The sequence below is a fragment of the Passer domesticus genome, chromosome 12 (assembly GCF_036417665.1).
Source record: "Passer domesticus isolate bPasDom1 chromosome 12, bPasDom1.hap1, whole genome shotgun sequence".
NCBI classification, from domain to species: domain Eukaryota; kingdom Metazoa; phylum Chordata; class Aves; order Passeriformes; family Passeridae; genus Passer; species Passer domesticus.
The window spans coordinates 6037279-6059738 of record NC_087485.1 but is presented as its reverse complement, the minus strand read 5'-3'; the positions used below and the strand labels follow the sequence as shown (position 1 = coordinate 6059738).

General features: G+C 55.6%; 2 protein-coding genes across 3 annotated transcripts in view; both read right to left on the bottom strand.

Moving 5' to 3' along the window:
• The window catches only part of CNGB1 (cyclic nucleotide gated channel subunit beta 1), a 31331-nt gene extending 18459 nt beyond the window's left edge, over positions 1 to 12872 (bottom strand). Inside the window, exons 1-15 of the mRNA XM_064387171.1 lie at positions 12131 to 12872; positions 11837 to 12050; positions 9724 to 9950; positions 9419 to 9476; positions 9231 to 9288; positions 8992 to 9118; positions 8715 to 8757; positions 8485 to 8554; positions 8322 to 8403; positions 7795 to 7831; positions 7335 to 7473; positions 7155 to 7230; positions 6568 to 6604; positions 2706 to 2871; positions 1136 to 1975 (exon numbers count right to left, since the gene is read on the bottom strand). Coding sequence (XP_064243241.1) covers positions 1136 to 1975; positions 2706 to 2871; positions 6568 to 6604; positions 7155 to 7230; positions 7335 to 7473; positions 7795 to 7831; positions 8322 to 8403; positions 8485 to 8554; positions 8715 to 8757; positions 8992 to 9118; positions 9231 to 9288; positions 9419 to 9476; positions 9724 to 9804 — 1814 coding nt within the window. The 5' untranslated portion in view covers positions 9805 to 9950; positions 11837 to 12050; positions 12131 to 12872. The remainder of the gene's footprint in view (positions 1 to 1135; positions 1976 to 2705; positions 2872 to 6567; positions 6605 to 7154; positions 7231 to 7334; positions 7474 to 7794; positions 7832 to 8321; positions 8404 to 8484; positions 8555 to 8714; positions 8758 to 8991; positions 9119 to 9230; positions 9289 to 9418; positions 9477 to 9723; positions 9951 to 11836; positions 12051 to 12130) is intronic.
• Positions 12873 to 13011: 139 nt separating this feature from the next.
• On the bottom strand, positions 13012 to 22457 carry ZNF319 (zinc finger protein 319). 2 transcript variants are annotated; one of them, XM_064387172.1, is made up of 2 exons: positions 21883 to 22457; positions 13012 to 20442 (listed from the first exon to the last, which is right to left on the bottom strand). In XM_064387172.1, exon 2 carries the CDS (start codon positions 20067 to 20069, stop codon positions 18408 to 18410), a length of 1662 nt encoding a protein of 553 aa, XP_064243242.1. In that variant the 5' UTR covers positions 20070 to 20442; positions 21883 to 22457; the 3' UTR covers positions 13012 to 18407. The 2 variants fall into 2 exon arrangements, with proteins under 2 accessions (XP_064243242.1, XP_064243243.1); XM_064387173.1 differs by having other exon boundaries at positions 21893 to 22457.
• Positions 22458 to 22460: the final 3 nt, after the last annotated feature.

Sequence of the window (22460 nt, the reverse complement as noted above, 5' to 3'; positions counted from 1 at the left end):
ATTTGCTCTTTCCTGGCAAGAAATGCAAAGCAGAGATTTGGGATAATGAGAAGAATTTTAAGACAGCTAAGTGCATGAAAATATTTGTTTTGTTGTTTTTAATAATTTCCCCCCTTCATATTTAAAATTATGCTCCCTTCAAATGTGATCATAAATCTTTCCATCCTAAACTAGAAAACCTGTTGGTCTCTCTCTCTTTTCCCAATAAACAAACACATTGAAGGATGGAATAGCATCTCATTCACCCCACAACTAAAGCTCAAGTTTCTACAGTGAAGCTCCAGGAACAGATTTCGATGAAATACAAACATATGGGTTTGACAGTGAGTAATCATGTGTTTTCAGCTTCTTCCTGAAAATCTAGCTACTTTAGAGGAATTAACACAGAATAATGTTGTAGTGCTAGGTAATAAATCCCTAAATGTTTATCTCGTGAAATCAGAGCAAACTGCTAATCTGAGCAGAAAGATGTCTCCCAATACCATCCAGACCAAAGCACCACCTTCCACAAGAACTCGGCTATTTTCTACAACAGGAAAAAATATAAAATTGTACCTACTTGGATGAAGCAGCATTTGCAGACACAACACATAATCCTGTCTTTACATTCAGCTCTGTAACACTCAAAATAATCCCGAGTGCCCTGAATTAATGGACATGGTTTAAACAGCACGGCCCAGGTGCAGGAGGGGCTGCGGTTGCCACGGGCGGCCGCGATGGAGATGGAGCCGTGTCACCAGGAGACGCTCCTGTCACCAGGTGCCGCGTCAGCAGCGAGCCCTGGGGTGAGCCGGTTTGCCAAAGCATCCCTCCCCATGCCATCCCTCCCCAGCACACCCATCCCTCCCCATGCCATCCCTCCCCACACACCATCCATCCCCAGCTCTCCATCCCTCCCCAGCACACCCATCCCTGCCCATGCCATCCCTCCCCAGCTCACCATCCCTCCCGCCTGCCATCCCTCCCCAGCTCTCCATCCCTCCCCAGCTCTCCATCCCTGCCCAGCCGCCTGCCAGGCTGGGAGCTCGGTTCTGCTGTGGGTGTTTCAGCCTCTCCAGCTGGTGAAAGCACTCTAAACAAAAGCTGCAATCACGCTCGTTTCAACAAAGCCCTAAAGGCAACGGGAGCCACTCACTCTGCACTCGCCTCCTGCTCCTCCTCTTTCCTCTTTTCTTCTTTCTTCTTCTCCTTCTCTTTTTTTCTCTCCTTCTCTTTCTTCCTCTTCTCCTCCTTCCTCTTCTCCTCTTTCTTCTTCACCTCCTCCTTCTTCCTCTTCTCCTCCTTCTTCTTCACCTGCTCCTTCCTCTCCCCTTCCTCTTTTTTCCTGTCCTCCTCTATCTTCCTCTCCTCTTCCTCATTTTCCCTGTTCTCCTCTTCCTCTTGCTTTCTCTCCTCTTCCTCTTTTTTCCTCTCCTCCTCCTCTTGCTTCATCTCCTCTTCTTCTTGGTTCTTCTCCTCTTCCTCATTTTTCCTCTCCTCTTCTTCTTCCTTCCTCTCCTCTTCCTCTTTTTTCCTGTCCTCCTCCTCTTGCTTAATCTCCTCTTCCTCTTGCTTCCTCTCCTCTTCCTCCTTTTGCCTGTCTTCTTCTTCCTTCCTTTCCTCTTCCTCTTTTTTCCTGTCCTCCTCCTCTTGTTTTATCTCCTCTTCCTCCTTCTTCCTCTCCTCTTCTTCCTTTTTTCTCTCCTCCTCTTGCTTCCTCTCCTCTTCTTCCTTTTTTCTCTCCTCCTCTTGCTTCCTCTCCTCTTCCTCCTCTTTCCTGTCCTCTTCCTCTTTCTTCCTCTCTTCTTCCTCCTCTTTCCTGTCCTCCTCCTCTTGCTTCATCTCCTCTTCCTCTTTTTTCCTCTCCTCCTCCTCCTCCTCTTTCTTCCTTTCCTCTTCCTCTTTCTTCCTCTCTTCCTCCTCCTCCTCCTCTTTCTCCTCCTCCTCCTCCTTTTCCTCATCGCCCCTGGTAGTGTTCGGGGAGCACAAGCCCAGTCTGGAAAGGAGAAACTCCTTAGCTGAACCCCCAGGTGTGTGTGACACGAGGAGCTCTGTGTGTCCCTGGTTTCTGGCTGAGCTCTGCAGGTGCCCAGGGCTCCCCTTGTGCTGAGCAGAGCTGAGCACTGCCCGTGTGGGGGGAACTGCTGTGCTCACCCGGGTGTGCTGGCTCAGGGAGCATTTTGGGGGGCTCAGAAACCCTCTGTGAGCAAGGATGGACCCCTCTCACCCCCTGCTGCCACACAGCTCACTGCTGGCTCTGAGCACGCTGCCCAGCCCTTGGGCAGACCCCAGCAGGGTTTCTATGGCAGAATTAAGGGTGAATTATACAGAGACAGCTTCCATTTCTAAAGGCATTCCAGCATGCACACTGCTGGGAATAAGGGCCAAGGCCTCTTGCCCTGGGGCCAAATTTTTCTTACAGGAGCCTGAGCAGAGCCTCCCTCCCCTGTCCTCTGCAGGGCACTGTAAGCATTGCTCCCATGGCTCTGCCACTGCCTGCCCTAACCAAACTGAGACACCAGAAGACAAAGACATTTGATCAAGCACCTTTAGGATCCTACTGGGGGGTGCCTCTCTTTTTTGGAAACACAGCTTGGCTGCCAGCTCCAGCACCAGCACTTGCAAGGATGGATGCCCAGGGTCAGGCTTGTCCCCTCCTGTGGCCACCACACTGGTGGCTGGAGAACACACAGACCTGCCCATCAAGAGCATCTCCCTTCCCCTACCTGGTTTCTTCTTCCTGAGGTTCCTCCTGGATGGTGGGAAGGGAACGAGCATCTGCCTGCAGCTCAGCCTGGTGAGCGCAGGCCGGCATCTCTTCGTTAACCTGGCCATCACCAATCTCTTGCAGGGTGGGATGGGTTTCCTCCTGCTCCCCAGGGACTACATGAACTGGAACAGCAATGGGGAAAGGGAGGTGGTGAGGGACAGCAGCACGTTCTCCAGAGGCCAGGGCAGGTCCCAGGTTTGCTGTGCTCAGTGGGGCAGTGCTGAAGCAGCTCTCAGCCTGCACAGAGCTGGGCAGCCCTGCTGCCCCTGTGTTGATATTCTCAGCTCAGTCAAAGAAAGAACAGTGATAATTTCTCCCAGGCTGAGCTGGGGAATCTTAGAGGAAAAGAATTAAAACAATTATTATCTCTCTTTCTGTAACTATTGTTTATAGTTGTGGTTCTCCACAGTGTGCTATTCATAGTACACCAAGAGTGTGAGATGTTTTTACTTTGTGACCAATCAAGTATCGCCTTAATGAGTCACATTATAAAAAGACCTAGTACTTTCATTAAAGGGGCTTTTTGATCCACCTGAAGACTGGAGTCTTTATTTCCATCCCTGTCTCAACAATGACACCCTTGAGCTGGGCTGCCCAGGTGCCTTGGATCCCTTTGCCAGAAGGAAGAAGAAAATTCACCATTTTCTGCCAAGCACAGCCAAAACCCCATGAAGGCCTTGAGCAGCCTGGTCTAGTGGAAGAGTCCCTACCCATAGCAGGAGGGTTGGAACTGGTTTAGCTTTAAGGGCCCTGCCAACCCAAAGCATGCTGTGATTCCATGAAAGCTACAATCCTCTGCACACAGATGAGTGCTGGCTGCCCTGCACACGTAGCCCCCTCCACCAGCAGTGTCCTGGCCCATCTCCAGGCCACGTTTTGTCCCTCCTTGCAATCTGGAAGAGCCCAAAGCCTTTCTCCTTGTGACCCCCCAGTGAATTTCTGTCCTAGCACAGCCCAAGGGCCCTGGGTCTGCAAGACCCAGCCCAGAGCCCACATCACAGCACTCAAGCACCATGTCCTGCCCGCTTTGAGCACTCTCCCAGGCAAGGAGCATCCCCACAACACTTCCCAGCATCTCTGGGGCAAAACCCACAGCAGGTTACTGGGGGCTGTAGGCAGCTGCAGAGTGAGGAGTCTGACCCATGAGGAGCCTTCTCCATGTCCCAGGGGTACCCATCCTACCACGTCAGGCTCACACCAGAGAAACAAGAGGAGGAAGCACATCCGCTCACTGTAAAACCAGTTTATTTTGAGGTCTACCTAACAGCAAAACTTACATGTCCACAGCAAAGCTAATAGGAAACGTGCAAACTGAACTACAGAAAGGCAGGAAACCCATGCAGTGTCATATCTGTGCCTTATTTACCCACCCCATGGTGTCCACAGTGCCTTTAGCCCATTCCCTCTGCATCTCCATTAATTAAAACATGGGACAGCAATCAGGGGAATGGCTTTTAAAGCACACCATAGCTTTTGGATACATTATATGAAAACGTGGTAAATACTAAAACTGTGTGCTGGTACAAGCAAGATTCATTGTAAGCACAGGGGGTGGATCTCAGGACTCACAACTCATTGTTGCAATTGCCTGGATGGTCCTAAAGAGATGCAGCAGTGGGAGATCTTAACCTGGCCTGTCAATACATCAGAGGGCTTATTCAAAATATGGAAAAAGACTTTTTACCAAGGTCTGTAAGGACAAGGGGTAACAGTTTTAAACTGAACGAGGGACATTCATATTGGACATAAGGAAGGAATAGTGTACTGTGGTTGCCCACCCTGGAAGTGTTCAAGGCCAGGTTGGACAGGGCCTGGAGCAACCTTGTCTAATGGACAGGGAAGTTGGACCAGACCATCTTCAAAGGTCACTCACAACCCAAACCAGTCTGCTACTCCAAGGTCTGTATCCAAAACGTGGGGTGCAGGGGCTCCCACCCCTCTGAGCCCAGTGTGCCTGCACTGGCCATGCCTGCCTGCAGCCCCTGGGCTGGAGACAGCCCCTGGAATCCCTCCCTGCTGGGACATTCCTGCTGCTGCAGTTAGTGCTGCATCCGTGGAGCTGAGAGCTTCAGGAGGGAGCAGCCCTAGTTGGGGGTAAGTTCTCTCAGAAGAAGAGCCCAGGCAAATATGTTTAACCATTAACTCCAACATATTCACCTAGAGATTAACCTCACCCACCTGATTTGCTGTTGCAAATCAGAGCCCTTTCCACTTGCTGGGAGGAAACAGTTATGGAAGAAAAGCAGCAAGGAGCTGACAAGAGCTTCAAGAGGTTTATAACATTACACCTCAGAGGCAGAAGTTGACTCAAAGAAGCCTGGAGACTTCAGATGGTGGTCTCAGGGTGAATGTTCAGATGTTGTGGGGGCATTGAGAGGGCCAGGAGTGCTGGGAGACTGCAGCAAGAGGCTTTCTGCCACTGAGGTGTCCTGAGTGATGCTTTTCTACCATCCTGTAAATTATAGCTCCCACCTCATAGACACCATCCTGCAAAACCAGCAGCTCCAATTCCCAGAGCAAAGAGGGAGCCAAGTGGGACAGCCCTGGGACTGGGTCTCTGTGCCAGCCTTGGGTCCCCACTGCCCCAGTTGGGAAGGAGCTAGACACCATTTGCAGATTCCCCTTTGCTTTTCCTCCCCAGCTGTGCTTTCTCCTCAGGCTGGTCTCATTTGGGGGTGGGAAGGGCTGGTTTGCCACGGTCTTCGTTTTCCGTTTGTTTCAGAGGCGCTAAGCCCCTTTGCCCCCTGAAACAAAAGGAGAAGGAAAACATTAATGAGTGTGCTGGCAGTTTGGTGCCAGGGCAGATCTCTTGCTTGACCCAGTCATTCCCTTCCTTGGGCAGGGTTAAGTGACCTGGAGATGCCTCAAGGCACCAGAACCAGCTGGGCACCAGGGCTGTGCACGCCCAGCACAGGCAGCAGCATCCCTGGCTTTGCCTCTTCCCGAGGCCCATGGCAGCACACAGGCCTGCAGTTTGTACAAACACATGGAGAAATGCATTCCCCCAGGATTTCAGGTTCTGCCAAGGGGCTGTTGGCTTGCAGAGCAATTTCCCAGCATATCCCTGGGGTGTGCATTTTCCATGTGCCTCAGCTGTCCCTGCTCCCATCAGTGGCTCCCACAGCCCAACCAGCCACTCCTTTCAAGCACAGCACTTGCACAGGGGTGTGAGGGGTGTGTAACCCTGCCCAGACCATCCACAGAGGCACCTGTGGCTCTGCATTTTGTCCAGCATCCCCCAAAGTGGCTGCAGTGGGGAGCCAAGCCCCCCTGCTTGCAGAGCTGGTGCTTGATGCCCTCCACAGGCACACAGCAGTGTGAACCCTGCAGGTTTTCCCACAGCCATGCAGATTCTATTCTAAGACATCTAATCCAGCATTTTGTTTTCCTGGGGTACCTTCCTAGAAATCTCACACCAGGCTTGGCAAACACCAAGGGAGAGAAAGAATGCAGCAGGTTTGAATTCCCTTGTAATTCTTTGATCAAATCTCTCCAGCTCCAGCACAGCTCAGGACAGACCTTGATATCAGCACTAACCTCAAAACCCAGGACCTGAGGATGCTGGGATCCTGGGATGCTGCAGTTGGAGACTCCCTCAGCCTGAGTTTTACCAAGCCCATGCCACAACTCAGCAACAGCTCCCTCTTCTCAAGTGTCAACAACCTCCCATGGCTTCCCTGGGCAATTCCAGGGGTTCCTGAGCTGGCACCCAGGGCAGACCAGGGGATAAAGATGCCAGTGACCCCTCCTCCCAGTAACCCAAGCCAACAACGAGCTTGGCAGTCAAACCACCATGAAGAAACGGAGCCATCACTTACTTTGTTCCACAGGACTCGAGGTTGCTGTGGCCCCTCCCTGTCAAGAGGAGAAGGGAACCATGAGACACTGCTCATCTTCAGTAACCCTTAATTTTTACCCTCAATGCCCCATTTTCAGTAAAGGTGGTTGTTTTACTCTAAATACCCCATTTTTGTGGCAAGTTGGTTGGTTTGGCCATGGGCACGAGCATCCCCACACAATGGTGCAGACAAGGAGCACATAAGCGAGTTTGCCTGGGGGCCAGGGAAGGAAAGGAGAGATATGTAAAGCTCCTGCTGCTCCTCCTTAGAGCTGGGACCACACCTGCATGAGATGCCAGAGCCTGGACACCAGCCAGTGCTGCACAGAAAGGCAAGGAAATGGTAAAGAAAGCACATGCTACAGGATCTCCTGCTGCTTAGAAGCCAAAAACTGGCTTTCATCAGCTAAGCAGGTCGTGAGGACTTGTTCTCTATAAAAACTTGGTGACAGCTCAAACTACAGCAGGTCCCAGCACTGATCTAGTGGCATCTGCATGGCAGGGGATGCCCTGCTTGTCAGGGATGTGGTGTTCCCATGCTCTTTCCCTATCCATCAGACAGCCTACCTGTGTGTCTGGCTTCTCCCTGGTCACCGGCTGTGGCATCACCTTCTCCAGCCCCTGCACAAACCAGCTGAACATCCTGGAGACAAGAAACCCCCGGTAGGCTGGCAGCCAGAGCCTCTGCTCCCGCACCAGCCGTCCCTGCGGCCACCAGGGCCCTGCAGAAGGTGCCACCGTGGTTACCTGGTGCCATCCGCAGCCGCGGTCTGAGGGCTCAGGGCGGCCCCCGGCTCCGGCTGGCCCTGGGCTGCTGCTGCTGCGGCGCTCTGAGGGCCTGGAGGGCTGCATTTTGACTTCGCCTGGGTTTTAGCCCCTTCTGCGCCTGCTCAGGTTTATTTGAAAGAAGAAGGATTGGCAATGGAGCTGTCATAAATCGTTGGGAAGTGGAGCAAGCCAGGGAGGGTGACCTCCTGCAGAGGGACAGGCTTCGGGGGCTGGCCTGGCAGCCTGCCTGGGGCAGGACACGGGCACATGGGGACAGAAGCTGGGCAGGGCTGTGCCGTGAAGGCAGGACCTGTGTCCCCACCCCTGGGACCCGTGTGCCCACCCCTCCTGGCACTGAGGGAATCCTGGCCATGGAGACCAGACGAGGCGAGGCGAGGCCAGCCCGGCCCAGACTGGGGTCGCGGATCGGATCGCTCACCTTCCACCGCGCCTTCGCTCCTCTCCTTCGGCTCTGTCTGCAGAGGGACAGAGGGACAGATGGACGTGGCAAAGCCTGTGGCCTCAGGCCACCCCAGGTGGACATGTCCCCACCGCAAGGGGACCCACACGCTCAGCCCCACATGCCCAGCCCCACATGCTCAGTCCCACGTGCCCAGCCCCACACGCTCAGCCCTATGTGCCCAGTCCCACACGCTCAGTCCCACACGCTCAGCCCCACACGCTCGGCCCCACACACCGCTCGCTCTGGTTTCAGCCCCACTGCCGTGACAACAGCCAGCTAACCCAGACACCAGCCCGTCAGGCCCAAATGAAGGGTCCTCCCTGCATCAGGGTTGAGGAGCACCGGAACAGCACCCAGAGGTCTCTTTTTGCTCTGCGGAATTCCCTTGGGTTTTCCTCCCCAAGGTCCCAGCTGGGGTGTGCAGGAGGATGAAGGCAGGGAGCTCGCCCCACTGTCACCTCTGCCCGGCATTCCCCTCTCTTCCCGAGCTAGGCAGCGCTCACCTCTGGCTTTTTCATCCCCTCTGGCTGCGGCAAAATCCTCTCGAAGCCCTGTGAGAGCCAGCTGAGCACCCCTTTTCCTGTCCTGCGGGGAGAGCGCCGTGCTCGGGGAGCTCATCCTGCGCCCTCCTGCCCTCCCGCGTCCCCCAGCCTCGCTGGCACCCACCACTGCTCCGGGGTGCTCTCCGGCTCGCCCTCGGAGACATCCTCCTCCTCGGCATCAAAGGGAGTTATCTCTGCAAGGAGAACGCTGCTGTGGGCATGGGAACCCGCACTGCTGGGAGCCCCAGGTGCCCCATCAGCCAGCACAAGGGACAATAGTGCCGGTGTCACCTGGGGAGGTGGGATGGGGGAGTCCCAGGATGCTGCAAACTACAAACTCCCAGCTCTCCTTACCCAGGCCATCGTCGTCCTCATCCCCAAGGACCTGGACCTCTGTCTGGAAAGCCAAACATATTGTCTGAAAACCTGACAGCCCAAGAGAGGGATCACCCCACTGCATGGGGAGGGAAACCTGCCCTTTCCCTGGGGATGGGTGAAGGTAGAAACCATGCAGGGCAGGTTTAGTGCTCCCAGTTAGCACAGGGAGAGTGATAAGAAGGAAAAAAGAAGAAAAGGTAAAAAGAGGCAGAAGCTCAATTACACCAAATCATTTCCCAGATCTGTCTCCTACCTCATCAGCAATGTCGATGCTTGTCTCGAAGCTCTTCCCGAGTGCCTGCAGCCCTGGGGCTGGGGCTGGCTGGGGAATCACCTTCTCCAGCCCCTGGGAGAGCCAGGAGAGCACACTGCTCCCCACACTGCCAGGGAAGGGTGTGAGTCAAGCTGGGAACGCCATCCAAGGCATCTAGTCCCCAACAAAAAGCAAAATCCCAAGCAAGTCATGCTGCACAAAGGGTGCAGGAGCCGTACCTGTCAAACACAGAACTCGAGTCCTCAGAAACCACAAAGGCCACTTTCTTTTCCGTTTCTTCAATAGCAGCAGGAGAAAATAAGGCAAGCTCCTATCACCACTCTGGCAGCCCCCAGGAGGCCAGGCAGGAGAGGGACAGGAGGGGAAAGGAGCACTGATGTGCAGCCTGAGCCAGTGTGGGGCTTACCCTCAGTGCGTGCCCGCTCAGCAGCATCTGTGGGGCCACCGGCCTTTCCTGGGGGTGCCTTCAGGACAGAAGGCAGGAGGTGTCAGAGAATGGGGCACAGGGGACACTGTCCCTGTTCCAAGGTGGCTGCAAGCCCCAAGGACTCCCCGTCCTCCTGCTGCTTCCCAGCAGCTCAGAGCAGGAATGCATCCCGGTCCCCTTCCCTCCTGGGGCTGCTGCAGTGCTGGGGATGGATGCAGTGCCACCAGGCACCTCTCATCATGCTCGTGGTGTCCCCATCACCCCCAGGCCAGCTCCCTGCTCACCTTAGCTGGCTGCACAGGGGTCTCCTCTGTCACACGGGGCACCGGGGGCTGGGGCACCACCCGGTCAATCCAGCCCATCATCCCGCTGCCTGCGGGCCGTGCCCAGGGGTCTCCAGCTGGCAGGAGCCCAGCAGCAGGGGTGCCACTGCCCAGGGAATGCCAGCTGCTCACTGGGCTGTCTCCTGAGCAGCCCAAGAAGGTCCTTGGTGTCCTTCTGTTTCCAGGTCCTGCTTGGGAAACACGGCACTGCAGCACAGCCAGAGCAAACCCGGCTCAACCCCTCACCCCTCACTGCTATTGTGAGCAAAATAAACACTCTATTTTATTCTCACCACCTCAGTTAAACTTGCTTTTCCTGAAGGTAGCTCCTCAGTTAGATGTTTTATTTTCACAACCTGTCCTGACTAGGAAGCCATTGCAGATAGATCACAGAAGCTGTGATGCTCTACTCAGGGTCCTTTACTCTCCCCCCCATTATTTTTCATTTGAGGGAAACTGAACAACAATTTGAACAGAATTTTTTATGTGGAAGTTCATGTAATGGCACACACATCCCCTCTTTCTGCCCCTACAAAACAACTTTGCTCCACCACCTGTGAGCCACACCCCAGGGACATGGTGGCTGCCAGGACAGGAACCTGCTGGGCTCTGGCAAGGGCAGAAAGGCATCCAGCACTGGCTGCTGTGATGTTGACGAGGTAGGCAAAAGTGAGATGTTGCAGAGCAGGGATTCAGCTGTGCAAGCTCTGGCTACTTGGGCTTTTTGGGTCCCTTCCTTCGCTTTGTGAAGCAGCTCCAGGCTGGGATACAGCACCAGTGAGCCAAGTGATGCTGCACATTCCCCTTCAGTGCCCTTAGGTGCTGAACAAGAGCTGGGGGCTCTCATCCAGCTCAGACTGCCCCTCTGAAGGGTCGTGCTCTGCCCAAAATGCCCCTCTAAGTACCCCACTCTGCCCAAAATGAAGGGCTCAGGAGCACCTCAGACAGCCCTCAGGGGATACCTGGGAAGGGCAAAAGAAAGCAGATCCCTGAGCTCCTTCCAGCCCGGCCAGGAGACTGTACAGGAGTTCAATCCCAGTCCCACATGCAGCAGGTAGAGGCTGGAAGCTGCTCAGCACTGGGCTCTTTGAATTAACCCCTCATGCAGCTTTCAGGCATGCAGGACATCAGTTCCCTTGAGATGGCTCACTGGGGGCTCTCCAAACCTAAGTCTAGCTGGGGTTTGCAGGAAGGGTGATGTGTGTCCTCAGCCCTCTCCCATGCACTCTCCCAGAGACCCCCTCACCCCACAGCTGGACAGAGTGGCTGTAAAACACCTCCTGAGGCCTGACAGCCAGAAACCAATTAAATTATCTTGTATCTCTCCCTGGGTACAAGTGATTAAGGAGCTGTGAATGCCCTGGGAACAGCAAGGAAAAGCTGCCAGTGCCTGCAGCAGAAGCATTTCCCCCCATGCTTTTTCACTCTCACAGGTCCCAAAGAAGCCCAGGGTCCCTGTACACAGCTGAGCCCAAACAATCCTGGAGAAAGCCCCCTGAGGTGGCAGCAAGCCCCCCTTGTCAGCCAAGGGCTCCTCCTGCCTCCCCATGAGCTTGTGCAGCTGTAAAAGCCTGGACCATATCCCTGTCCTTGTTCTCAGAAAGAAAGTGGAGGGCAGAGGCTGTTCCTCTGACAGATCTGAACAAGAAACGGGCAGAAACATTTGTGGGTCCCCATAAAACTAGCTGCTGAAAGAAACAGGAATAAGTAGGCAGGATTTGCCCTCAGTGACATGACAGAGCTGGCACCTTATGCATCCGGCTGCATTGCAGGCACCCAGCAGTGCCACCACCTGCTGTGGCAGCACCTTTTGCCAGCCAGCAAAGGCTCAGTCTCATTTCTGAGAGCAAGAAGGGCAGACCCACAGCCTCATTTGGAGCAGGGGCACCGTGGCCTTTCCTTCCCTCCCAGCAGCTGACCAAACCTCCACATCACCCAGCCCTCGCAGCATCACTCCCCTGGACCGGCACAGCTCATCCCCCGGCTGTTTTAGATCACCAAACCCCCCTGTGATGGGAGAGGTGGCCCTGCAGAGCTCCCAGCCGCGTCCCTCGCCTCCATCAGTGCCACTTACCCCTGCAGGCTCAGCACTGCCTCCCTGGGAAGCCACCCTGGGACGCGTGGGCTCCCTCAGCACTGCAGCTCACTGCCGCTGTCCCCCGGCCCACCTCAATCGGCTCAGGGCTCTGCGAGGATTAGCCCTGGGCTGCCTGCAAATGGGATTACTGGCACCCAGCTGTCCTGAGTGCCCCCGCTCCCAGCAGCCAGCCTGGCTTTGGTGCAGGGTGCTGCAAAAAAAACCCCAAATCAAACAGGTTTGAGCACCCTCAAAGTCTCTGGAGCCACCAAAGCTCCCCCAGGCACTCACCGGCAGCGCTGTGAGAAAGGAGCTCGTCTCACCCATGTGCAGGGATGTGCAGAGGAGCACAGTGGAGCTGCTGAAACCCCGTGGGGTGACACAGGGTGATGTGCCAAGGGTGCTCCACCCACAGCTCTGCCCCAGCTCCCGAGCAACCACAGCAAATCTGGGCTGGGTTGGGCTAAGCCTCCCCTTGCTGAGCCTGCCAATTGCTGCTTGATCCGTTTACCTCCAGCCCTGCACGACTGCCAGCCTTTCCCACTGCCCCTAATCTTGGCAACAATGACACCCTGGAATCCATGGATTCCAGCCTGTTTCTGCATGCCCTGAGCTCCCTGCCCTGCTTCCTCCCTGTGTCCATGGGTGTCTCCATCCTGGTGGGCAACAGGTACCCATCGTGCCTGACCCCAGCATCTCTGTAGCAGGCTCCTCTCTTGCTGTCACAGGATGGGGGATGCAAAACAAAGCCTCAGGAAAAGCTTGGACAGTTTTATGTGGGGCTGAGATTGCAGAGCACAACATGCAGCAGCTTCTACCCACTGAACAGCTGCTCCCTTCTGGCAGGAAGAGATTCCTGCCTGCTCCTGCCCCGAAGCTCTCAGGAAGGAGTTTTGCCCTGGGGAGGGATCATTCCAATTCTAGCAGGGGCAAAACCACTCAGCATACTCTGCTGGTGTTTGCTTTCAGCCCCTGGGAGCCTGCTTGTACTCTGCACCTTCTGCTTACCAGGAAGATGAACCATCAATTCTGCTTCAAAAAAGTTCAGGGGAAAGAAAGAAAACATGAAAATAAAAACCCTAAGCAGAGCCAGACAGAGCACAAAGACAGATGAGGAGGCAGTGCTTGGCACATGGCCTCCGCTCCAGAAACCTTACACACCCACAGGAAGGTATAAATAACTATAAATTTATTAGTAAAGCAAAACCATTTGACACTCACACAGAAGAGCGGGATGTGTTATTACAATATATATACACACATACATGGAGTATCATCTTAGAAACACATGGAGAGCAGTGTTAAAGGCACTGCAAGCCACACAAACCTCAGCAACCTTGGCTGTGACCTCCAACAGCCCCAGGAACTCTACCGGAGTCGTGACCACAGGTTGGGAGGCGCCCAAGAATCTCACTGACCATGAAGTCCCTCAGATCCACGGCTTGGAGGCACTCAGAAACAAGCCCACGGCCCAGCTCCCACCTGTGGTCCTGCTCTCCCCACGGAGCATCCCAGGCACGCTGTGAGAGCAGCATCTTCACATCCAGAAAGTGCCAGAGGCAGCTGCCAGGAGCTGCTGTGGAGGAAGCCGGGCAGCTGGGGAGAAGCAGGGTGCTCACCCGGGCCTGGGGGGAGCTGCCAGCCCCAAACCTCACTGGCCTGCCCTTATGAATCTTAGCATTTCACCTGCATGCACAGGAACCTTCCCACAGGTGAACTCGCCACCCAGTGGAGAAAGAAACTCTGAAGTATAACAAGAGGGTTTTGCCTATTTTTTAATGGTCAGACTTTAGCTGCAGCCTGGACTTGATGGTAAATACCCAAGGGAAGTGCAGAAAGGGCTGTCCTCCCTCCTCTTCTCCCTGTAAGGGCAGGCTTGAGTGCCCAGAGATGGTCCCAAAACTCTGTCAGAGGATGCTTTCCCCTTTTTCCCCCAGTCAAGCACATGGGCCCCAAGACCAGAGCATGAACATCTTCCCACCCAGACTGCAGAGATGGCATCTGCTCACTGGGGAGCTGGCATGGCCACCTGAGCATCCCCGTGGTCCCAGGGGTGTCCCTGCCACAGCTAACTCAGCTCAGCTGCCTGCCTGATGCACACAGCTGCTCCCAGCACTCCCAGGGGAACCAACTGCACTGCCTGAGCCCACCTCAGTGCCATGACATCTCCCCAGGAATGTCTGACAGTCCTTCACTGACTTAATCCCCAGCTTTGGAGATGGAAATGGCAGCTCCCACCCCAGTCCCCATTCCCTACAGCTCTGCTCTGGCATTGCCCCTGCCCAGTGAAATGGATGGCCTGCTGTGGGAAAGGACCAGAAGCACCCACTGGATTCCAGCAAGACTCAGGTCCTAAACACCTGATCTCACCAGCAGTGGTTTGGTACCACCAGGATCCAGCCTCAGCCTGGGAAAGGAATTTGGGGCTGGGGAGAGCAGAGGGAGGTGGGAAGGAAGGAAGAGACTTCACAATCAGTATGGAAGAAGGAATGAAAAACAAACCACTGCTTACAAATAAAGAACTGAACAAAGAAAATAAGCTTCCTTTCCACAGCTTATACTTCTAAAAGTATAAGCTGTGGAAAGGAAGGGGCTGAGACAGCTAAAGGCATCCTGTAGGTAGGATCAGGGGAAGTGAACATCAGCAAAAGCCCAGGTTACAGATTACCTTTTCCTGGACCCAGGAAGCCAGAGGAACAGCAGCCCTAGAGAGCAGGACTTAGGACCTGCAGAACACCCACACAAGCTCTGCCCAACCTAACCCTCCTCTCCACCTCCTCAGCAGCATCCTATGCTCAGACTGCCTGCCAAGGAGAAGCACCCTTTGGGAGGAACCCCCTGCTACCCAGCCCCTCAGCATCCTCAGGTGGGCTGCAACCAGGTCTGGAGCTGTGTCGAGCACTTGCCACGGGGCTGGTGGCACACCAGCTCCAGCACAGCAACTCTTAGAGGTGCTGCAGGGCAGTGAGGAATGCAAGAGGCCAAGCAGAAGCAGGAGCCCGAAAGTTGCTTGAAATAAATACCAGAAGTGAAGTGCAACAGGTACAGAGCAGGTACAGAGCAGAGACATGGTTTACTCCCCACAGGGCTTTGGCCCCAGCTGCTCTTTGGTTTGAAAAGGAAACAGCAGCAGTCAGCAGAGCCCTGCAGTGTGATGCCCCAGGCACATCAACTGCCAGGCCAGCCCTGCCTCCCCCCACAGCAGCTCAGTGCTCCTGACACTCCTGTGCCTCCTGCTACTTCCCCTTCCTCCCCTCACGGGACAAAACACCACCTAAAGGCACAGCAATGGAGATGGACCTGCTGCCCCCACCCCTGTAGGCAACACTGCTGCTTCCAACTAGAAAATGCTCCTATAAAAATACACCCAAAGCTCTCTGTGGCCACTGAGTGCCCACCCCACACAGGTCCTCTCCCCACAAGCTCCAGCTGCACGTTCTCCATGGGCTTCTATGGGATTTGGGCTGCTGCAGGGCAGCAAATGCAACAAGAGACTGAGTCACCATGGACTCACAGCCAGCCTTAAAAATGATGTTCTAATCCTGCACCATGGTGTTTTTGAACCTGGAGGCATCTATTCACCAGCTGATGACCTGGACCTGGGCTCATCCCTGCCAAGCTCCCCTCTCTCCCTGGCAGGGGGTGTCTCATGCACACAGCCCTGATGAGTCTCTGCCCAGGGCACTGCTTGGCTATTGCCACATCCTAGGCAGAGCCATAGCTCCTCACTGGGATATCCAGGGCTTTCCCAGCTGCTCAGCAGAAGAGAAACAACCCGCAAGGTCCCTGTGTGCAGCTGTACCAAGGGGACAGGATCTGGCAGCCCCATGGCTCTGCATAGCGTGGAGCTGTGCCTGGGGCTCACCACCACCCTCCTCTGCTCCAAGTGCCAGGCAGCTCCCCCAGGCTCCTGGGGAGGGAAGAGAGCAGGGCACAGCCAGCTGATAATTTCTCCAAACCCTCCTCTGCTGCTTCAGAAAGAAACAGCAAAGCCACAACAGCCGATGGAGGCTGCAGCTGACCCTATCTCACACCCTGCTCCTAGCAAAGATAAGCCTCTGCAAGCTCTGAGCCCTGGGCACTGATCCTGGCTGCCAGTGACCACTGAACCCCTGGCAGCTGTGCTGGGCAAGGGCAGAGGAACCACAGCCCAAGGCAGGAACAGAGCATGGGTTCAGATGGGTGCCACAGTCCTCATCTGGTCCCACATTTGAGCCTCCATCACCACCAAGCCCTTCTGTAAAGACAGGATTAGCCTTCCTTTGTTTGGACTCTCTTTTACTCCTACAGTAAAGCATACACTGAACTTACTACATATTAAACAGCAAAAACCAGTTACCTAGAACTAAAGAGCTCTTTAAAAATTCAAGTTACCACATCTTTTTTTTTAAAGATTCAGTATGACATCAAGTTAAACTATACAGTATTTTAATGAATTTTAACAAACTGCTTTAAAAAAAAAGGTAAAACAAAAAAAGAGGAAAAAGAAACACAGATGGAAAACTTGGTAGGAAGTTCTACATCTTTGAGGCAGCACAAAGTAAGATAACCACCATGGGTCCCTCCTCCTTGGGCAGCAGAGAACACAGTCTGTTTTAATCACCTTAAAGTTGCACATGAAAAAGACTCAGCCCCAGGGTCTGCCCTGTCACTGCCCTGTCCCAGCCCCTGAAAATACACCCTGTTCCCCTCACCGTGCTGGAAATGGAAAACTAAAGCCTTTCTCCACCTTTCAGACAGGTGTTCCCCAAATGAGATGCAGGCCCAGTCCAACCCTCTGCAAGGTTAATGTCTACACTTGCCATGGACAACAGCCATTAACCTTGTCCCAATCTCCCGTGCAGCACATGGATAACACCCTGGCTGCTGCTCAAAACCTCACAAGAGCACCAGCCAACACCACAGACGAGCTGAGGCTGGCAGGGACCTCTGAAGACCATCAGGTCCTACTCCTTGCTTGCACAGGGTCAGCTACAGCAGGTTGTCCAGGACCACATCCAGACAGGGACTGAACATCTCCACAGATGGATACTTATTGTCTCCAAAGATGGAGGGGGAAGGCAGGGGAACCATCTAGTAGGCACATCTTCAATCTCCAAGGCATCTAACTGACATGTAATGGATCTCTTGGACATGAGAAGCCAGCAAATTCCTGCAGAGGAAAACACCTGAGGCTGCATCAACCTAGGGGAGATTTATTTTTAAGTGATGTTTACAAGAAGTGTGCAAAACCTGAAGAATACAGACGAGGTAAAGAAAGGGCAAAGGGGTAAAACAGGACTCCTGCAAGAGGGGAAAAAATAGACTTCTCTTTACCCACTGCTAACTTTGCCCTCCCCATGGAGCTGAGCCTGCAGGCCATAAAGGACTCTCCTGGCTCACTCTGGTTCCTCCAGCAAATCAGACACCAAGCCCCTGGCACATGCTGTGGGTTACTGCTGGCCATGGCAACACCTCTGCAGTTGTAGGTTATTGTAGTGTTCATCTCACCCCTTAGTGTTGGAGCTGTGACAGCCCATTGCCTGACCCTGCTGGAGGTACCACTGTCAGCCAAGGGGTGCTCAAGGGGCTGGAGGCAAGGCAGGAGGAGGCTAAGTCCCTTGGGAAGCAGCTCTTGAATGGCAGGCTTTTGGTTGGGAGCAGGGTATGAATGCTGTAACAGAATCATGGAACTGTTAGGGCTGGAAGGACCTTTGGAGATTATCTAGTCCAACCCCCCTGCTAAGTTAGGGTCACCTAAAGCAGGTTACACAGAAATATCTCTAGGTGGGTTCTGAATGTCTCCAGATGGGGAGAATCCATGGCCTTCTCCCTGGCAGACTGTCCCAGTGCTCCTTGCCATGCTTTCTGGTGGCAGCACAGCACTTCCCTGTGCAGCTGGCAGGGACAGGGGGCAGGCAGGCTCACTCAGAACCCCTGCAGAGTGTGACAGCCAGCCACTGCAAAAGCAGCAACGCCAAAGTGCTTTTTGGAGCTGTGAAGCCCCATGGCTTTTCCCTTTCAACACTCTAGAAGGAGGGAGAGCAGGGGAGGCTGAGGCAGTCAATCAACAATAACCATCTGAAATAATGCCCTCAACTGAGCCTGGACCAAGCTGGGAGACCCCAAGCAGCACACCCTGGGAGAAGGGAGGGCTGGCTCTGCCTTGCTCCTAAGCCCTCTCCAGAAGGAGAGTCACCCAATCCTCCCCACCAACCCTGCCAGGCAGGGCAGGGGAAAAAGGCTGCACGCAAAGAGCTGGTGCCTGCAACAGACAGCTGAGCTCCCAGGACTGCAACTGCAGGTACAGCACAAACGACAGTCCAGGGAACACCAGGCATCTACAGGCATAGTTTCCTCTCTCCACCTCCCTCCTTTCCTTTCCACCCCTTTGAGATGTCCACGTCGTCTGTCGCTACTTCGATACAGGTGGCATGTCTGAGGCCAGAGGAAAGTTTACCTGCCCACACACCGTACCCCCCCTTTCCCCCACACTCCCTGGAGGTTGCCAACAACCGAGGAGAGGAAAGGGAAGGCTCAGGCTCGGGAGCGTCCCATGCAAGCTGAAAGCCACCATGGGGCAGGAGGCTCATGGCAAGCAGGCAGCCACCTGGTAGGCACCCTCGGCCGTGTGCTGGACGCTGTGCTCCTGCAGCAGGCCCAAGTCCAGGAACCGCTCCCCGCACCACATGCACTTGTACTGCTGCTCCCGGGCGTGCACGCTGTGGTGCTTGTTGAGGTGCTCGCGCTGCTTGAAGGCCTTCTCGCAGGAGGAGCACTTGTAGGGCTTCTCGCCCGTGTGCACGCGCCGGTGGCGCTGCAGGTCCGACGCGTACTTGAACCGCTTTTCACAGTCGGGGCACTTGAGGGGCTTCTCGCGGGCCGGGTCGCAGCGGTGCTGCACGAACTCCGAGGAGGAGAAGAAACGTCTCTCACAGAGCGTGCACTTGAGCGGCTTCTCGGCGCAGTGGGCCAGCTGGTGCTTCTGCAGAGCCGAGGCCCGCTTGTAGGACTTGTTGCACACCGTGCACTTGAAGGGCCGCTCGGCGTTCTGCACGCACTTGTGCCGCAGCAGTTCCGAGGACTGGTTGAAGCCTTTCTGGCACACGTTGCACTTGAAGAGGTTCTCTATGCCGTGCACGTGCTGGTGGTACACCAGGTGCGAGGGCTGCACGAAGCCCTTCTCGCAGAGGTTGCACTTGAAGCGCTCCTCGGCCTTGTGCGTGCGGCGGTGGCGCATGAGCGCGTACTGCTGCTTGAAGCTCATCTGGCACAGGTCGCACTTGAAGGGCCGCTCCTCGCTGTGCGTGCGCTCGTGCTGCCGCAGGTCCGAGGGACGCTTGAAGGCCTTCTGGCACTCCCCGCAGCGGAAGGGCCGCTCCCCGCTGGGCGTGCAGGGGTGCTGCAGCAACTCCGAGGATTCCTTGAAGTGCAGCTCGCAGACGTTGCACTTGAAGAGGTGCTCCCCCGAGTGCGCGTACATGTGGCGCACCAGGTGGAAGCGGTGCTTGAAGGTCTTCTCGCACACCGTGCACTTGTAGGGCCGCTCCGAGCTGTGCGTCCGTTTGTGGTGCACCAGGTGGGAGGACTGGCTGAAGCTCTTGTCGCACAGCGTGCACTTGTACGGCTTCTCACCCGTGTGGATGCGCTCGTGCCGGGACAGCTCTGAGAGGTGCTTGAAGGTTTTCTGACAGATGGAGCAGCTGTAGGGCTTCTCCGAGGGGTCCAGAGGCTGTGAATGCTCTACCTCGGTAGTCTTGTAGGTCTTCTCACAGATAGAGCACTTCATGGCGTTGCTGTTGTGGACATTGTGGTGCTGCGCCAGCGAGGTCAGGAGGGAGAAACCCTTCTTGCAAACCCCGCACACAAAGGGCTTCTGCTCCACCTGGATGCACTGGTGTTCGAGGAGGTCGGTGGCCTGGTGGAAGATCTTCAGGCACTGGGTACACTGGAAAGAGCGGTCATGGCTTGGCAAGCACTGGTGCTCATGGGGGTTGGAGAGGTGGGCGAGGTCATGGCCACACACGCCGCACTTGTGGGATGGCTCTCCAGCCTGGATGGGGGCGTGCTGGTGGTGCTGCAGTCCGGGGTCCGGCTGGAGCAGGATGCCGTACACGGCACAGCCCAGGGGGTTGTCAGCAATGCTGGGAGGGATGGAGTGCTCTGGGAGGGCGGCTGCCCCAGCGTGGTGCTGCTGCGGTGGCGGCGGCTGCTGTGGTTGCTGCTGTTGCTGCTGCCAGCTTTCTGACATGCTTGGGGTAAAAAATGTGATTTTAGCAGTGATAGCTTCAGCTTCCCGGATGAAAGGGTTCAAGTAAAATCAAGACCAAAAACTTCTGAGATCCTGATTCCCTGTAAATGATCCCCTCAAGCTGAGACCAGAAAATCCAGCCCACAGCCAGGATCCTGGGAAGAAAAGAGGTGAAGAGACTCCAGAGCCTCCTCCTTAGACCAGCACACGTTCTTTATGGACTGATTTGGTCTGGCTTTTCCGTCTTTTGGACAAAGGAACGGGAGGCAGAGGCAAATGCCTTGAAGACGAGAGGAGGCCCTTCTGGGGGTGCTGGCTGCGATGTGCTCACACTTGTGAAGGGCACGGGATACAACCCAGGGAGCAGCTCTCTCTGCAAGAAAGAAGACAGCTCAAGTCAGGTCTTAGAAGAAACATGGGCAATTCTCTATCAACCTTCCCCCATGGCTGTCTTTGAAAACTCTCCTGCATCCCTGCAAAGCTACCAGGAAGCCAGCCTGGAACCAGAGCCCCTCTTGCTGCTGTGCAAAGAGCCTGGGACAGGGAGTTCTCAGCTTGGAAAGGGCTGAGCTCTGCTCAGACACAGCCAGGCACACGTTTGGGTGTTGTGCTCTCACGAGAGGCAGCACAACTGCCCAGGGCCCGCTCAGCTCAGCCTTGAGTGGGTCACTGGATCTCCAGCACTGCTGTGGCACTGGCCCAGAACATCGGTCTGCACAGGCTATGCATCAAACACCGTGCAATCAAGAAGCTACTGGGTTAGATTTTACACATGTCAATGCAGATCCTAACACGATCCCACCCCAGCTGAAACAGCTCTGTGAAACAGTTCTGCTCCTCCTGCAGCCTGGATATTGAGCCCATTACCCAAGGGATGCATGCAAAGCATTTCCCCCTCTCTGGGCAATGCTTGTAGACTGGAAGAGCCAGGGAGCTCGGGAGAATATTTGCCCTCAGTGTTATCCTATCCTCAGACAGAACCCACAGGGATCACGCTGTGAAGATAAAAGAAGAGTTAAAGCAGTGGCTTAGCTGAACATTCTATCAAACCACATAATAAAAGTACACTGAAGCCAACCAACCTACGCCAGAGCTGCAGCCTGGCCTTGCTACAGAGCATCATCAGGCTTGTGCTCACTGAAAAGTTCCAGCCTTTCTAGAGATGCCCAATAAAACCTGGCACCAACTTAAAGAAGAATAAGACCACCAGCGAGCATCACACAGCAACAGTGTGAACACACCTCAAGAGAGAAAAAGGTGCAAGCCCTGGTGAGCAGCAGCCAGCAACATTCCTGGGCCTTGAGCCCCCAGCCCCAAAAAAAGCACCCTCACGTCTGTGTCAAATCACCTCCCTCCAGGATAAGGAAATCCTTGGTATACCACAAGAATATTTTTTATGTTTAAAACTATGCAATAAAGAGCAAGAGAACCCCACTCCCCAGCATCCCCACCTCCACCGGCACTCAACTGAGACTGGGTTGAGCCCCACAGCTCAGGTAGCCCTGGACCCACCTCTGGCTGTGGGGACACTTCATTATTTTGTGCTCCAGCACAGTGTGGGGCAGTAAAGCCCCCAGAGGCTCCCTCGCAGCCCTGCCGGCACGCAGGATGCTCTCCTTCTCCCACAGAGCTCACCTTGGCGAAGCGAGGGCTCGCAGTGCCGGTACCTGCACCCGAGCTCGGCGGGACACCAAACTTCAGCCCAGCCCGGGCGCCACCTTCCCCCGCACACACCGAACCGGGGCGGGATGAACCCACCGGCGACGCACCCCGGCCTAACGGGGAGGGAAGACTGAGGGAGAGCGATACCAACCTTGGCTTACCGAGGGCTCTGCGCGGGGACCCGCGTCGGCGCCAGCTCCAGCCTAACTCATCCCTCCGTGGGAGGTGGAAAGCGACAACCATTTAGGGAGCGCGGTCGGGAGCGCAGAGGTACTTTCAAACTGGCGAGGCGGCCTGCTCGGCATAGCCCGGCTGCTCCCGCCGGGCCCGGGCCGCCTCAGGGCCGCGGGGCGCGGGGGCGGCCGGGGAGCTCGCAGGCCACCAGCAGCCGCCGCCGCCGCAGCCCGCGGCCAGGCCCGGCCCGCCGCTCGCCGCTCCCCATCGGGCGGCCCCGCTGGCAGCGCGGGGACGGCGCCCCGAGGCCTTCACCGCCGCCGCTCCGGGAGGCCCCGCGGCGGGGTCGGGTGTAGGGGGTCGCCGCCCGCCCGCGGCCGCCCCCGCCCCGGCGAGGCGCACACAAAGGGCGGCGGCGGCGCTCGGGCCGATCACCTGCGGCGGGAAGAGGCCTCGCCGGCGGCAGGGCCGCGGCCTGCGCGCTGCGACCGAGCCCCGCGCTGGCGTGGAGGCGGGAGCCGGGAGGGAGGCGGGGAGGGAGGGACGGGAGCGAGC